The 17610-nt window shown below is 46.8% G+C and overlaps 1 protein-coding gene across 1 annotated transcript; it reads right to left on the reverse strand.

Annotated features, from left to right (window-relative positions):
• Positions 1 to 386: 386 nt before the first annotated feature.
• GET4 (guided entry of tail-anchored proteins factor 4) lies at positions 387 to 17374 on the reverse strand. The gene is made up of 9 exons (XM_040440685.1): positions 17131 to 17374; positions 12621 to 12699; positions 12083 to 12164; positions 9484 to 9633; positions 9257 to 9395; positions 8105 to 8245; positions 6073 to 6148; positions 2417 to 2489; positions 387 to 1182 (listed from the first exon to the last, which is right to left on the reverse strand). The coding sequence occupies exons 1-9, from the start codon at positions 17280 to 17282 to the stop codon at positions 1091 to 1093; spliced, it is 984 nt and encodes a 327-aa protein (XP_040296619.1). The 5' UTR covers positions 17283 to 17374; the 3' UTR covers positions 387 to 1090.
• Between the last annotated feature and the right edge of the window lie 236 nt (positions 17375 to 17610).

Below are 17610 nucleotides of genomic sequence, written 5' to 3' on the forward strand. Positions count from 1 at the left end.
AAAAGGTTTTTATACCTATGAACAGAGCCACTCTTGTCCACTGGCTGCCTCTGGCATTGCAGCTCACCACCATTCTTTATTTAACGAGTCATAGGTGCAATGCCAGGTACTGCCAGTTTCTAGGCAGAAGAATAATAAAAAAATAATAATCTTTGCTAAATCTTTTATAACCCATTTAGGCTCAAAACAAGATTGTCTTGGTAATCTGAGGCTTTATATATTACATAGGACACATAAGCAAGCAGCCGACTGCAAAATGCAAAGGATCGATCATGGCAATCAACGCAATTAATTTCTATACCCCTTGTGGCCTCTGACTGCAAACCGGCAAAAAAAAATAAAAAAAATCCCATCTTAGAACAGAAAAGACAAGTACGGCCTACAAATCATAAGATACATGATTTATTCCACAGCACTGCCTTTGTCTGTTCCGCTGATCCCAGCACTACTCTGCGTTCATAAATAAAATGACAGTTTCAGTGTCAATGTGACATCCTGGTATTGTACTGAAGGGAGGACACGTACAAAATCACTGGGTCCGTAATAAATATTGCATATTAAAAGAAAGTCCGTGGTAATTAAATAAAGTCAGAGAGGTGTCTGCGTTGGCTGCACCGCTAACAAGACAATCACACAATGGCGGGAGGGTTTAGTCCCAAATCTTCAAGATATTGGGTAGAAGGCTTGCTGTCATATTAAAACATGGGACTTGGCTGTGACATTAAGCTATGGAGGAGAGTGACAAGAAGGAGGACGCAGGGAATCTGATGATAGGTTGATCTGCTTGGCTGTCATCACACTGTAAGAAAACCATGTGCTTGCTTGGCATTCATAGAAAGAATAAAAAATATATATAGCAGAGCTGGGTATGTTTGCCGACATTCACTCTATTCACTATTCTTTGCAGCTACCCCCGTGACATAATATATTTAGAGGAAACACTTAATTCTTCCATCGTCACAATAAGGACAACTCATTGCCGCTGCTGACAAATGACTCTTCAGAGACTCGGATCATGGAATGAAGTCTTTTGGGCTCCAGTTTTTATTGTTCTGATTCATGCAGCTCCTGATCGATTATTTGCTCTCGCTCAATCTAGCTCGATGGGACTGCTGTCATCCTGCCCGTCTTCCACGTCGTCGTCCTCATCTCCGGCTCCCATTAGGCTATTTAACAGGTTACCTTTAGAAACAAACCCAAAAAATTTTTAGGCATGCTGGGAAGGACAAGGGGAAGACTCGTTTCACAAGCAGGTTTCAGGTTTTCTTCATTGAAGCCGGGGAGAGAGCATGGCAGGAATAGGGCATACTGGTGCAGGTGTGCCCCCTCGTTCAGCACAGACTTCCTCATGAATAAATGCTCATGGAGGAAAGGAAAAATGTGCCTATAGGCAGAATGTCCGTGTCTGGTATTGTTGTGATCGATTGAACAAGATAATCTGCAATACCCGAGACCGTCCATGAACAGGACTGGCACCGATTGGGAGGGAAAGAGAAAAAAAAAGGACTCATTTTTCTGGACAACCCCTTTTAGTGGCAATTGACGCCTTTTAACTACCACTATATTTGAAGGGGTCTTCCAGCTCTTTAGAACTGATGGCCTATCCTTAGGCCATTAATATCAGATCAGTGGGTTCCGAATAATCAGCTAGTGGAAGAGGCCGAGGCACTCGGGTAAATGCTGGCGCCCCTTCATTGTTTAAGCTGCTCTGCAAGGATAGGCCATTAGTTCTAAAGAACTAGAAACCCCATTTAAGGCGGGGCGGGGGGGGAAGGTTCAAGACTGACTGACTATCCTCAGCTGAAGTCATCAACATATAGTGGTCAGCGGTCTAATGCTCTGCCAATCAGCTGTTACATAGTAGCTCCGGCGCCAAAACTATATATCTCCATCCATTGTGTAGTGGACAGAGCTGGCAGTGACAGCAGTGATGCAGTTATCCACTACATGATGGATGGAGTCACGTAGATCAAGAGCTCCAGAACAGCTGATTGAGGGAGGTGCGGGGCATCGGACCACCGATACCCTATCCCCCACCAGGATAGGCCATCAATAGCAAAATTCGGGAGAACCCCTTTAAAGCATCATTCACACATGAGTGTTTTGGTCCGTTTTTTCCATCAGTGATTTCTGCCAAAACCAGGATTGGAGCCTCCACAGACATAAGCTACAAGGGAAAGATCTTGTTCGGTCAGTGATTTTGTGTTCGGTCAGTGATTTTGAGCCAAAACAGGAACAGTCCTGTTTTGGCTCAAAATCACTGACCGAACACTGACGTGTGAATGAGCTTTAAGGCTGGGTTTACAGGTCACGTCTGTGGTGCAGATTCTGCCATGGTTTTATGCGACTGAAACAAAGACCGCACCGTAGCCTGATGTAACAACCCACCCTATGACTAACAGTTTATCCAACTCACCTAATAATCCCCCGTAGGAAGACGACTGTTTAGGAGGTACACCAAAGAAAATCTGTCCTATCCTGTCCAAATACTGAAAGAGAAAAAAAAACAGAAGCTGTAAACTCAATACAGACCTTTTATAAGCAATATAAAGCACAGTGTAACGTTCTCAGATACTTTCAACTGCTAAGTCTATGACTAACACTAGATGGCGCCATGTGTACTGGATACAATGGCAGCGCATCGCTGTGCATAATCCCTAATTGGTGAATATTAATAAGTGACTAAACAGGCCCTGGTCAATGTGTCTACAGTATACTGACCATGCCGCCCTGGCCTGCTTTTTCTGTACTGATTTTTCCAGAATTTAACGAAGCACATAGTAAATGATTTTAGTAGGTTTTTCATAATTTCAGAGCAAATATTACCGTACTGAGAATCATTAGACGTGATGCGTCACAGTAATGGCTTCAGAGAAATGAATATCGTTGCCTTGTTCATTCTGAAATACACCAGAACATGTTAAAGGGGTTATCCAATATCATAAACCAGCCCCTGCCCCCATGTGCTGGGGCCCTCAAAGGGAATATATACTTACCCCGCTCCACGCACCGCCGCTGCTGCTTCTCCCTGTACACGGATGAAAACATCTTGTGTTTTCATCCGTGTACAGGGAGAAGCAACAGGGACCAGGAGCGGGGTAAGTATATTCCCTGTAAGGGCCCCGGCACATTGGGGGGGGCTGTTTACGATATTGGATAACCCCTTTAACCATCTCCCGTCTCGCTAACGCCAATGTCAATGCGGCAACTCTGCCAGGTCACACTAACGCCGATCAGCGTCATCTCGCGAGACGCGAGATTTCCTGTGAACGCGCCCACGCAGGAGCACGCCTTCACAGGAACCGAAGGTAAACGAGCTGATCTACAGCCTGCCAGCGGCGATCATTCGCTGGCAGGCTGTAGATGCGATTTTTTTAACCCCTAAAAAGGTATATTAGACGCCGTTTTGATAACAGCGTCTAATATACTTGCTACCTGGTCCTCTGGTGGTCCCTTTTGCTTGGATTGACCAGAGGACACAGGCAGCTCAGTAATAAGTAGCACCAAACACCACTACACTACACCCCCCCTGTCACTTATTAACCCCTGATCACCCCCCTGTAAGGCTCCATTCGGACGTCCGTATGCGTTTTGCGGATCTGCAGATCCACAAAACATATACGGACGTCTGAATGGAGCCTTACAGGGGGGTGATCAGTGACGGGGGCGATCACCCCATATAGACTCCCTGATCACCCCCCTGTCATTGATCACCCCCCTGTAAGGCGCCATTCAGACGTCCGTATGCGTTTTGCGGATCCATGAATCCGCGGATCTGCAAAACACATACGGACGTGTGAATGGAGCCTTACAGGGGGGTGATCACCCCATATAGACTCCCTGATCACCCACCTGTAAGGCTCCATTCAGACGTCCGTATGTGTTTTGCGGATTCATGGATCCGCAAAACACGGACACCGGCAATGTGCTTTCCGCATTTTGCGGATCCGCACATTGCCAGAACTATATAGACAATGCCTTTTCTTGTCCGCAACAAGAATAGGACATGTTCTATAGGCTCTACAAAAAAAAAAAAAAAACTGTTCGCCCGATCAGGCCTGATCTTGTGCGCACACTTGCGTTCAGTCCGCCCCACCGCAGTGACAGAATATTTTTTTTTTTCTGATCACTGCAAAAACACCGTAAAATCGCTGCGGCGCTATAAAGATCACTTTTGAGGGGCATGGCGACTTCATAGAAGATTTTTTTTTTTTTAGCGCAAGTTAGCGGAAATTGATTTTTTTTGTTTTTTCTTACAAAGTCTCATATTCCACAAATTTGTGACAAAAAATAAAATCTCACATGAACTCACCATACCCCTCACGGAATCCAAATGCGTAAAATTTTTTAGACATTTATATTCCAGACTTCTTCTCACGCTTTAGGGCCCCTAAAATGCCAGGGCAGTATAACTACCCCACAAGTGACCCCATTTTGGAAAGAAGACACCCCAAGGTATTTCGTGAGGGGCATGGCAAGTTCATGTAAAATTTTATTTTTTGACACAAGTTAGTGGAATGTGAGACTTTGTAAGAAAAAAATAAAATAAAATACAATACATCATTTTCCAACTTGTGCCAAAAAAATAAAAATTTTAGGAACTCGCCATGCCCCTCACGGAATACCTTGGGGTGTCTTCTTTCCAAAATGGGGTCACTTGTGGGGTATTTATACTAGAAACATGACAGGTGCCCAAAAAGTCAGCTACTTCAAAATGCGGAAATTCACATTTTTGTACCATAGTTTGTAAACGCTATAACTTTTGCGCAAACCAATAAATATACAATTATTGCATTTTTTTTATCAAAGACATGTTGAACAATAAATTTAGAGAAAAAAATTATATAGAAATGTAGTTTTATTTGAAAATTTTTACAACCGAAAGTGAAAAATTTCATTTTTTTGCAAAAATTTCAGTCAATTTCGATTAACAAAAAAAGTAAAAATGTCAGCAGCAATGAAATACCACCAAATGAAAGTTCTATTAGTGAGAAGAAAAATTCATTTCGGTGCCAAGTTGCATGACCGAGCAATAAACCGTTAAAGTTGTGGAGTGCCGATTTGTAAAAAAGGGCCTGGTCACTAGGGGGGGTATAAACCTGTGGTCCTTAAGTGGTTAAACTAACACTCAAGGTTCCTGCACTTGCACCAACTTCACCCCCAGAGCTGTCAAACAGGAAATCTGTCAGGTTCTTCTTGCAGGACGCAGCCCATAAGAAAAACGACAGACGTTTTATTTTAGCTCCTGGTAATATAATGGCTCATTTTTTGGGTCATTGAACCTCTACAAATTACATAATATGACGTGGTCTCAAAAAGCAGGAAATGCTTAACCCCATATGCAGTTGTGCATTTATAACCGGGGGAGCAAATCCTGCACATGTGGTCCGTTGCTAATGGCGATCCCCAGCAAGAAATGCATACAATGGAGGATGCCCGCTGCGGACCACAAATGCCACATCCTAAACCAGATAGCAAAATGTGTGGATGTAATTGACTATATCAAATAAACATTTAGAAGAATAGAAGAATAGGTGCACTACTGTGGTGGATGCAATCAACAAAATCTGACTAAACCCTCACACTGATGTTAAAATGAGACTTTAGCCAATATATCCTTATATGAAGGACATACCGGAGCCCGCGCACCACGTCAAGATATCTCAGGTGGCACGGGACCCAACGCTAACCTACCTGTGCCATATGGGCAGTACCAGGGGCCAGTGGACTGGTGTAGGATGTCTATGTGACGCTTCTGTAATTCAACCACTTGCCCCTGGTACTGCCCATATGGCACAGGTAGGTTAGCGTTAGGTCTCGTGCCACCAAAGATACCTTGACATGGTGCGCGGGCTCCGGTATGTCCTTCATATAAGGATATATTTTCTCATTTTAACATCAGTGTGAGGGTTTAGTAAGATTTTGTTGATTGCATTCACCACAGTAGTGCACCTATTCTTCTAAATGTTTATTTGTCATTGAACCTCTGCAAATGTTTGCCAGGTCATGAATATCATCCTCCTGGCTCCTGCATGGATTATGTCAGGTCTCTTCTGATCGGTTTGGACCTACCTCATTATACATAGGATCTCGTTTTAATGATGGCTGATACTGTTCACACAATACTGTAAATACGGTTAATTTCCCACTAGAAATGAAATAAAAAAATAATTAAGCAAAGAGCAATGAATAAAAGATTAGCAGAGACTTGACATCTTGGATATTACTGCAGAGGATGACGCACTGTATGACCTTCCCTTGATCTTATCTCACTGCCGAGGCCCGAGCCTAACACATGCTGCCCGGTATGCCGCTCATCAGATGCCATCTTCCTACACATCTTGGCAGTGGAGCTGCATCGCTTCTTGATAAGTAATCCTTGGCAGCTCCGTTCTGCTTTTGAGGAAGTAATTTACTGATAATCGTGTCTAAATAATCCACAGAGTGACAGTGACTGTCACCGGCTTATACCCGCAGCAGAGGGAAGCGCTGGAATATCAATCCCACATAGGGAAGACATAACACCTGTAGCCCTGGGACACTGCACGGATACACCAAATGCAGACAACCTGGACAGGAGTGGCATATAAGCCCTCATGCACATGGCGTTATTACACTCTGTACAACCCTAGTGGTCACTGCCACCCTTCTGCCCACACAGTTTATTAGTTTTGCCATGAATGTTCCTTTAGGGCTCCTTCACAGGAGCCAAGTAGACTGGACTGATGCATTAAGATCAATGAGGGACATTTATCAAGACTGGCGTCCCTATATGCCACCCTTGATCCCTCTGCGCCATCAGATGCCTCTTAAGAAATCAGGCGCCTCTCTGGTATTCCACGCGCCAGAAACTTCAGCGGGTCGCACTAAAAAAGAAGTTTTTTACACCACTAAACGCCCCTCAATGTGCCGATTCACATGACTGATTTGCTTCACGGACCGTCAGTCTGTGCAGAGAAAATCACAGCACACACGGTTTTAGTCAGATTTGCAAGCTAGACTCGCCCAATTCATCTGTGAATAGTCCGTTTTGGAACGGATGGATGTTTGGAGGGTGTTTTTTTTTTTTTTTTTTTTTGTGGACAGCACACGGGCGAGTTTTAAATCATTTGTCTGAATGAGCCCTAACCGTTATAAAACCTGACGTGTAATAGTGATGTCAGAAGTTTTAATTGTAGGGGTCCTGTTACTGAGACCCCCACCAATTACTAAGAGCTGCACCCCTTCAGTTGACCCAATGTTTCACAGAACCCTGAAATCCCCCCCCCCCCCCCACCTATAAAAACTTCTGGCATGTCTAAAGAAAGGTTAGGTACTCCTTAAAGATGACCCTTCGCCTCTCCTGACATGTCCGTTTTAGTAACTACTTGCGTTGCCCATGTAATAATTCTGGAGCATCTATTCTTATAACTCCAAATTGTATCATTCCTCTATTATTCCTAAGAGCAGTTTATAAAGGAGTTGCTGTCGGTCTGCAATAAAAGGTCCAGGTGGGGGTGGTGTACCTGCACAGTATGACATCATCCAATCAGTGTCGCCAGACTGTGCAGGGACCCACCTCCAACTGGTAACACTCAGAAGGACCTTTACTGTTGGCAATTCATTCATAACTTCTAGCAGGAATACTAAAGGCATTGCACAATGTAGAGTTATAAGACTAGATGCTCCAGAATTGTTTCTACATGGGGAATGCAAGTAGTTACTAAACCAGACATATCAGGGGAGGTGCCTGCTCTTCTTCATGTCTACAGTCTCTTCTTCATTTCTGTCCAGAAGTTAAAAATGCATCTGGGCATGGAAATGATACAGACCCTATAGTACAGTGCACCTACCAACCCCCTCACTCTAGGAGGTGATGTGTAATAATGGGTGACGCAACATCACACCCAAGGGCGGCATCCTGATCATTTGCAATATGGCAGTAAACAAGTGTCCTCCCTGTGTGCCAGGGCCTGTGCCGGCTACTGCGCTACTAAAGTGGCCGAGGCTGAGCTGCCATACCAGACACAGGCCATGGACAAAAGCGGTGCCAATCCTGCAAACAACCGGCCCCCTTTTCTCCCCTCGCACATCTACAAGCCAAAGTGAGACACATACGACATACCCCTCTACAGCCAGCAGCAGAAACCAAATGAAGTTTAAAAGGGGCTGTACAAATGGAGGACCCTTCTCTATGGACGGATGCTTTTCCGTGTACGTCGTGAAAACCACTGAAGCGCTTGTTTTATTTTTTAAACATAGAAATCTGTAATAAAAAAAATACATAAAATTACAAAAAGAACTGTAACAATAAAAGGTCTTTCTAAGCGTTATTAGGCTCCTTTCACACGAACGATATGGATTGTGTCCGGATCTGGTCAGGAAAAACCTGATGGTTTTGCAGGCAAGTTCAGTCAGTTATGTCTGCGACTGCGTTCAGTGGATCCGTTTTTTTGTTTCACGTGGATGTAATCAGTTTTGATGCGTTTTTCACGCGCATGAAGAAAACTGAAGAATTACAAACATCTCCAAGCAACCATCAGCGAAAAACGCTTTACATCCAGATGCAATCTGTTTATCAAGGAAGCCCCTTTCACTTCTATGGGACCAGGGATGCGTGAAAAACACAGGATATAGGACATGCTGCTATTTTCACGAAACGCGGAGATGAGTGAAAAACAATGCTCATGTACACGCAGCCATTGAAATGAGAGTCAGGATTCAGTGCAGGTGCAATGCATTCAATTCAAGCCTTGAACCCGTACGGAAAACTCGCTCGTGTGAAAGGGGCCTTAATCATTGCTAGTTAAAGAGGAGCCGCCCCCTCTCCTGTCTGTTTTAGTAACTACCTGCATTCCCCAAGTAATAACAATTCTGGAACATCTTTTCATATAACCATGTTGTGCTGTCCCTCTATCATACCTACTAGAAGTTACGAATGAATTGCTCACAGTCTGCAGTTGGCGGTGTGTCCCTGCACAGTCTGAAACTTAACAGCACTGATTGGATAGTGTCAGACACACCCTCAACTGGACTTTCATTGCAGACTGCCGGTAATTCATTCATAAACTTCTAGTAGGAATGATAGAGGAACAGCACAACATAGACGTATATGAAAAGACCCTCCAGAATTCTTATGACATGGGGAATGTAGGTAGTTACTAAAACAGACATGCAAGGAGGGGGGCAGCTCCTCTTTAACTAGCAATGGGTGTTATCCAAACATGGACTCTCCCTTTAATATTACAGATGCATAGTAGTCATAGGGAAGTCTTACTGCAAGACAGCTTGGGCCACAAACATGTCCACCTCGCTCCGATAGCCTCGAGTGGATGAATATTCTACTAACATATTGGCGCAGCCTTCCCCGTCGGAAGAGTGCAGGAAGTGGTAACGGGATTCATAGTAGTTTTGCTCTGAAAAGGAAGACGGTTTACAACAATTACAGGGCGTGTAAACTTTTGCAAGATAGCCATTACCCTACATCAGTGCAGGGCAGCCTACCTTTCCATAGTGTTAGAGCCAGTAACTGATGCAGCTTTGGGTGACCCAATTTTCCCGATCCTCCAGTCGACCACTTAAGAGCTCGGGAAACAAACGCCACTCGTTCAGGGGAGTTCTGATGCATCAAACTGAACAATTTGGCCAGATTTTCTACAGAAAGAAAAAAAAGTTACGACATGAAATGTTTAACCGCAGAGCATAGAAAAAAACAAGACTTAAAGGGATTATCCAGAAAAACATATTTATGACTTTATATTTATCCTCAGGATACGTCATCGGTATCAGATCTGCGGGGTGTGACAGCCGGGACCCCCGCCGATCAGCTGCTAGAAGAGGCCTTGAGTGCCGTAGCCTCTTCCTAGGCAAGTGACATCACGTGGCCTAGTTGCAGCTCCGCCCTATTCAAGTCAATGGGGCTGAGCTTGCAATACAAAGCACTGCCACTATACAAGGTACAGAGCGGTCGTTGGATAGCTGGCGGGGCCTGCATCGCTCTGGTGAGCGCAGCAGTTCGCGGAAACAGCTGATCGGTGGTGGTGTCGGGACTTGGACCCCTGCTGATGTGATAATGAGGACCTAGCCTGAGGATAAGTCATCATTATCTTTTCCAGGAGAACCCCTTTAATATTCAGAACACATTAATTCTACAATAATCTTGCACTGAAGCGCAGTTCAAAGTCCTTACAAGTCTAGAGCTGCGTTCACAATTCTGGAGGCCTCCAAGAGAAAATCTCCTAAACATCCTTGAACAGAGCTTGATCTGGTAGAAGTGTCCTCTTCACATCTGGTACTGTACTGGATCCGTAGCTATGCAGTGTCTTAACAACCTGTCAGCTGACTGAGATGAAGACCAGCAGAACTGTGAATACAGCTCTGGGCTAAAACAACTAACTCAAGATTAATGCTTGACCCATATACATCAATCATCCATAACAGTGACCTAGACTGCTCTGACCCCTCGATGCATGGGCTCCACAAGCCCTCTGAGGATGTTGAGCATTTTTTTGTGGGATGGGATCAGACGGGCTTGCCTTCACTCTCCACATGCATCGATGAGGCTTGGGCATTCACCACCCTGGTGCCGGTTCACAGGTCGTTGTTCTTTAGGCCACTTTTGGCAGTTCCTAATCTCTGCACACCAAGAACACCCCACAAGAGCTGTCTTTTTGGAGATGCTGTGACCCAGTCAGATCCTCACGCTTGTCTGTTTATCTTCCTCCCAACAACTCAACATCAAGAACTGACTGCTCACATACCATCGAGTATATCCTCACTCCTTGACGGGCACCATGAGATAGTTCGCCTGTCAGTGGTTCTAAAATTATGGCTGATCAGTTTGATTTGACGAAAGACACCTGATAAATAGCACGACTGCCAGTGTTGCCAGAAAATGGTGCTACACCATAAGGCTGCTCATACTTGCCTGTGGCTCACCTGTCGGGCCACACCTGTACTTGGTATGTGATAAAAGTACAGCTACGGGCCCAGCGAATAGCCACATGCGGATCTTGCTGCTAGGCCGCATCAAGTAGACGCAGCCTAACGACAGCTGACATTTTACTCCTGAATAACCTACTGGTAAATGAGCAAGTCATGGTTGTGGGCTCTACCTTCTGATGTATCTCATGTGTCTGGAAGCACACACACCATGGGAGCCAGGAGACATCCTATTTGCAGTCCAAAACACCAAGTATATCTTCAAGAACGCACAATCTGTAGATGAAGTAAAAGAATGCTCCAGCACCGAAGGGCGTTTTGTACAAAATCCCGTTCTTTATTCTCAATAAAGAACGGGATTTTGTACAAAACGCCCTTCGGTGCTGGAGCATTCTTTTACTTCATCTATCTATTGCTGGACTGGCTTGAGTCCGCCCCGTGCACCGTCAATAGGATCGGAAGGTGAGCTGGCTGTAACTCCTTTTTTCAACGCACAATCTGCACCAACTCTTTGTGCAAATACTTAAAGGGGTTGTGGAGCGATTTAAATTGATGACCTGTCCTCAGGATAGGTCATTAATATCTGATCTGCAGGGGTCCCACAGATTAGCTGTATGACGAGGAGATGGTGCTCCAGGTGAGCGCCGCTTCCTGGTCATTATACTAGCAGAACATGACCTTCACACTTCCTGACGATAGATCATCAATATAAACCAATGCACAACCCCTTTAAGAAATCTATTTCCGCCATAGAATAAAGTGAGATTTTTAGTTGTGACCCGAAATATTTGAACCTTACGTGACAGCTGAAGATGAGAAACTAAGGCCTGTTTCACATTTGCGTTAAAGAGATCCGGCATTCTAACTTTGCCGGAGGCAAACGCATTGCTGTCCAGCCCCATTCACCATAATGAGGACCTGTGGCGATACGGCCGCAACCCAGCAAATATGCAGAGAAGTGACTGGACAAATACCATGGCATGCATCTGTTTTCATATGGGAGGATCTCCGCGAGTTCCCGTTACAGCAAATGGGGCCGGCGAATGTCAGCATCCAGCAGCGCCGGGTCCAGACATCTCTGGCAGGTTACTCCCCAGCCGGAGATGTATAACGCAAACAAGCCTAAACCCGCTGGGCTTCACTGGGATAACCGGAGACTCACCTAACAATTCATCTGTTACTTTAGCTTCTGATTTTTCTAGCGACTCCAGAACGAGCATGGACAGATCCGCCGCGCTATTTTGCTTCAAGGGAAAGACAGACAAGATGAAAAACACATAGCAGCCGCTACGTTCCTCTCAGGTTCCCGCATTTTGCCACTTTCAATCTCAGCTTCTAGCAGGACGCAAATCACAAGAGGATGAAAACTAAATGCACTGCAATAGCTTATGACATAAGGGAAGCGAACCGCGCGGCCAAGTGAACCAATGGAAACTCACCTCCTCATGGTTCAGACAACGGGTGGAAGTCCATAGTCAGGGCCGAATTTACTGCACATAAGACAATGGAGGCTGAATGCAGATCTCATACCAGCCTTCGTTGTCACTTACAAATATAAAATTCACCCATCAGGATGAACATGTTCGCTGATTCGCTCGGCTTTAGTCCATTCACCATGATAAAGTCTATAATGCAGGATTACCTAGTATATGAACATTGGATCGATAGATATATATTATATATTGGATAGGTGTTCTTACCTGCCCATGGCTGAAGAAGAGCAGAGCCCCGGAGTACATTAATTCTCTTGCTTCTGCGTGTTTATTCTGAGACATATACCTGAAAGAGAGAGAACGAGAGATTAGCTAAGAGCGGCCATGCTGTCGGCCGAACGCCATCTCTCCCAAATCCAGCACACACACTTGTCATGGCCGGTATGTGTACTCAATAGGGAGGGGGAAGAGGGTGCTGCCAGACACCTTATCTACTGGGAGGACAAAAGGACTGGGTGAAAATATTCATTTTGCCCGATCCTTCTTTCCCCTGACATCATCTGTTGGGGAGAATCGGGAGCCCGCTGTTGTAAGAGAGACATCCATCTGCCTGGAAGACGCTTCATATTATACAGACTAAGGCCGCATGTACACAGCCGTTCCGTGCATTGGGGACCCCAATGCATGGGCAAAATCCTTGCAGCGGGACGGACCCATTCAACTTGAATGGGGCCGTGGTCTGTCCGCACCGCAAAAAAATATGTCCTATTTATTTGGGGTGTGGAACAACGGAAAGAAACACCACGGAAGCACTCCATAGTGCTTCCGGTGTTCCGTGACTCCGTTCTGCATCTCCGGAATTGCGGACCCATTCAAGTGAATGGGTCCGCAACCGTAATGCGGGGTGCACACGGCCGGCGGCCAAGGACTGCTGACCCACCGATTGCGGGCTGCAATACGGCCACGGCTGCCCAACGGCTGTGTGCGTGAGGCCTAAAGCGGAGCTTACATCAGCGCGCAGCCTTTCCGTTCTCCTGCTCCGTTTATAGGAGCAGGAGAACGGAAAAGGACGGATTCGGCACATAACTGAGCCCAACGGACCCTATAGACTATAACGGGGTCTGTTATGTTTCCGCTCAGAGGAAGATTTTTTAAGCGGAAACCTAAGTCCTGCATGCATGACCCCTCTACAAAAATCCTTCTCTAAGTCCACTGTTTCCAGTGTTGGTGCCTGCCAAATACAGCTGATTGGTGGGGTGCTAAGTCTCAGACCCCCACTGATCGGATATTGATAGATACAGAGTATAGGTCATCAATCAATGGCCGCGTTACTGACCCGTCTAACCCTGCGATCGGCGATTTCCTGAGCGGTAAGAGGGACCATAAGTGACGATCAGCGGGAAATAGGAAGCGTCAGAACAGCAGCGCCAGGGTTAGTGAAAGTCACTTCTCTGTCCGTTTCTCAATCCATGGGCCAGACTGCCCCTTTAATGGATTCTGTCCTTTACACCTTAGTCACGTTCAGGTTGTTTCGCCAATTAACATCCAAAGACAAGATAAACCAGTTTAATAAAGCCGCAATACAGGGAAGCGACAGCGACTAAACAGAGAAGCAAGTGATCAAGAAACTCTTCCGGATAACCAGTCATGTATGAACATAATAAATCCCTTCAATATCTCTGCCGCATGTCAGCGTCGACCAGAATATGATAAAGGGGTAGTCAGAGTTACAATAAAACAAGTGATCCTCCCCGCTGCTGATGTGCTCGGACTCCATACATGTCCGCTGCAGCCAATCACTGGCCTCGGTACACGGCACAAGACTGCAGATTGGCTGCCGCGCACAAGCTCATCATCAATGCAATGGGGTAAACAATTCCCATCAGGGAGGATGGGGGTAGCAAGCGCTGGTACAGAGGGGGTCCGGACCGGCGGGTACCTTCTCTACTCTCTTCTAATAAAACCCCTTTATCCAACACGAGTACAGTCAACGAGCTCTCCGTCCCTCCATTCTGATCCCTTGTTGGATTTCCTACAAGATTTAGACATGCGCCCCCTCCGCTGGTCCCAGATCGCCCCTGACATAGTGCTGTGTCCACCGGAGGGCAGTCCTATGACGTCCTGCATATGGAAGCCTCAGATCACGACAGACATCCAAAAAGGTATTTGATGGGAGAAGGAAAAATAAATAAATGGAGGAACCGAGGGCGTGGGGTCCTGCTGACTTTACTTGTGTAATGTGCAGTCAGGGTTGGACTGGAGGGGTCTGCAAAGAATAAATTGTGGACAATAATGGAGGGGTGTCCTATTCCAGCTCACCTATCGGTCTGAGGCAGTCCTGGTGGTGCACCCCCAGAATGGCAAGCTGGCACTGGACAAGAAGCAAAATTTTGCGGTTTGCATGACTTTTTTGGGGGCGGCCATTTTTAAAAGGGCCTCTGTCAGCAGTTTTGTACCTATGACACTGTCTGACCTGTTACATGTGCACTTGGCAGCTGAAGGCATCTGTGTTGGTCCCATGTTCATATGTGCCTGCATTGCTGAGAAAAATGAGGTTTTAATATATGCAAATGAGCCTCTAGGAGCAACGGGGGGCGTTACTGTTACACCTAGAGGCTCTGCTCTCTCTGCAACTGCCGCGCCCTCTGCACTTTAAAGGGAACCTGTCACCAGGATTGTGTGCATAGAGCTGGGGACATGGGCTGCTAGATGGCCACTAGCACATCTGCAATACCCAGTCCCCATAGCTCTCTGCGCTAGCGCATGCACAGTGTCGGCATCATGTTCATTCCCTGTGCTGGCATCAGCACAGGGAACGAACTACGCATGCGCTAGCTCGCGCATCGCGAGATTTCGACGCTCCAGCTCTGTGACGTCAGCCAGCAAGGAGGAGATTCGGAGGACGCGGGGCGGTGCTGGGCTCCTTCCCGCTGGACTCATCTCCGGACACAGGACTCATATCAGGTTCATTTGCATATGGATCAAAACGTTTTTTTAACACAATAAAAGCACACAGAGCTATGGGGACTGGGTATTGCTGATGTGCTAGCGGCCATCTAGCAGCCCATGTCCTCAGCTCTATGCACAAAATCCTGGTGACAGGTTCCCTTTAATAGACAAGGGCCAGGCAGTGAAATCAGCATCACACCTGGTCCTGACTCCTGTCAAATAAAATGGAGAGGGCGCAGCAGTTGCAGAGAGAGCAGAGCCTCTAGGTGTAATGCCAACGCCCCCGTTGCTCCAAGAGGCTCATTTGCATATAATAAAACATCATTTCTCTGAGCAATGCGGGCACATAGGAACATGGGACCAACACAGATGCCTTCAGCTGCCAAGTGCACATGTAACAGGTGAGCCAGTGTCATAGGGACAAATCTGCTGACAGATGCCCTTTAAAGCTGGCTCCAATTCAGAGCAGACTGACATGGTCTAGGGGTGAATTCACACAGATTTTATATTTCTGCGGCAAGCCCCATTCAGATAAATGGACAAATGCAGACATTTTTGCCGTGTCTGAACAGACCCCAAGGCCTCATGCACGCGGCTGTGTCCGTATTTTGCTCCGTAAACTACAGATACCTTCCAAGTGCATTCCGTATTTGTCTCATTCCCCTCTATCATTTGCGGAACGGTCGCATGGATCTGAAAAAAAAAACAAGGACGTGCGAATGACCCCATAGAGACGAATGAGGCAGAAACACGGATAGAAAACGCGGTTGTGTGCATGAGGCCTGAAGCCGAGCATACCCATTACATAATAATAGACACAAGACATCGGCCATGTTGTCTTTACGTCATTTGCTCATACAAGGGAGTGCGGTGGAGACGGCCATGTTGTTCTGCTCCACCAATCACCACAGCAGGATGGGTTTGATTTTAAGGCCTCCCTGAAGGAGGGCACCCATGACGGGCCTGGTAAAAAGACACCAATTAAAGGGAATGTCTCAACAAGATGAAGCCACCTGCGGACCCGCTGGTCACTGCGTGTTTGGCTCCCGGGTGACATTTCCTCAGGCCACCAGAAGTGACAGCGGCTGCAGAATTAATTACCTATGGCAGATTTGGGCACGTGTCATGTGACCTCCTCCTGAAGTACAGGCGCACACACTGTCAGCAGCTGCGCAGCAATGAGGCACTGGGGGAGATTCATCAAACTGGTGGAAAGGAAAAAAACGGCTTAGTTGCCCATAGCGACCAATCAGATTCCTCCTTTCATTTTAAATAGGAGCTCTGAAACATGAAAGGTGGAGTCTGATTGGTTGCTATGGGCAACTAAGCCAGTTTTACTTTTCACCACTTTGATAGGCCAAGACCTGACGTGAGGCACTGGTATAGCAGCTGTCACCCCGCCGTGTACCCTGCCGCACTCACACCAGGCCCAGTCACACTTCTACGCCGCAAAATTCCCTTTTACAAGTGTGAGAGTCCTTGTCCCCAAGTAACAGCTTGAAGGACCAGGTTTGAGCCCCCCCTGACCGGGCAGTAGTAGCCCCCATAGCAACTAGAACCCACTAACCAATCAGCGGCGAGGAAGCTGTCACAACTGCAACCGGCTAAAGGGTTAATCGCTCACTCTTGACAGACCGACACGGCGGGCAGCCAATCCGCCAGCGCCGTTTCAGGAAGCCCCGCCCAGCCCTTAGCAACCAGCAAAGCCACCCAGCCAATCAGCCGTCGCTTCAGGAACGGGCCTTGGAAAGCTCTGGAACGTTGTAGTCATGGGAAGAAACGTGAAGAAAAAAAAAAAAAAAAGCAGAAGCCCCTCCCCCCGCCGTACCTGAAGAATAACGTGCGGTACATCTGGTGGGCCTCGTAGTAGTCTCCCTTCTCCACGCTGGCCCGCAGCTTCCCCTCTACACGCTGTACCCCGCCTCGGTTCCGGGCGCTGCCTTTGGAGCCTTCTTGCTCCGCCATTGCAGCAGCCATCATGGGGACGGCACAGAGACGTCACCCGAGCTGCGCAGATCAGCTCGCGCACTCCGTTGCTGTTCTTCGACGTACGGAAGCCGAAGGCAGTCATACGCGGAACGTCACGTGACCCAGGCGCGGCAGCGGATTGGCTCCTCCCCCTTAGACTTTGAGACTTCTCTCATGGCTGTGTCCTGGCCCTGTCTCTCCCTACAGCGCCTCCTCTGGCCAAAGAGAGAACTGTTCTCTTTTCTTTGTTTACTACCCAGCTGTTTTGGGGCTTCAGGACCCCCTTTTTTTTTTTTACACCTTGTCTGTATGAAGTACCTTAATTTGTGTACTGACTGTA

Source organism: Bufo bufo, chromosome 7, assembly GCF_905171765.1.
Source record: "Bufo bufo chromosome 7, aBufBuf1.1, whole genome shotgun sequence".
NCBI classification, from domain to species: Eukaryota; Metazoa; Chordata; class Amphibia; order Anura; family Bufonidae; genus Bufo; species Bufo bufo.

Coding starts and splice junctions, on each gene's coding strand:
- GET4 (XM_040440685.1), bottom strand. CDS start 17,282: ATGATGGCTGCTGCAATGGCGGAGCAAGAAGGCTCCAAAGGCAGCGCC. Junction 12,165..12,620: donor TCTTCTTCAGCCATGGGCAG/GTAAGAACACCT, acceptor TTTCCCTTGAAG/CAAAATAGCGCGGCGGATCT. Junction 2,490..6,072: donor GAGATCCTATGTATAATGAG/GTAGGTCCAAAC, acceptor TTTCTCTTTCAG/TATTTGGACAGGATAGGACA.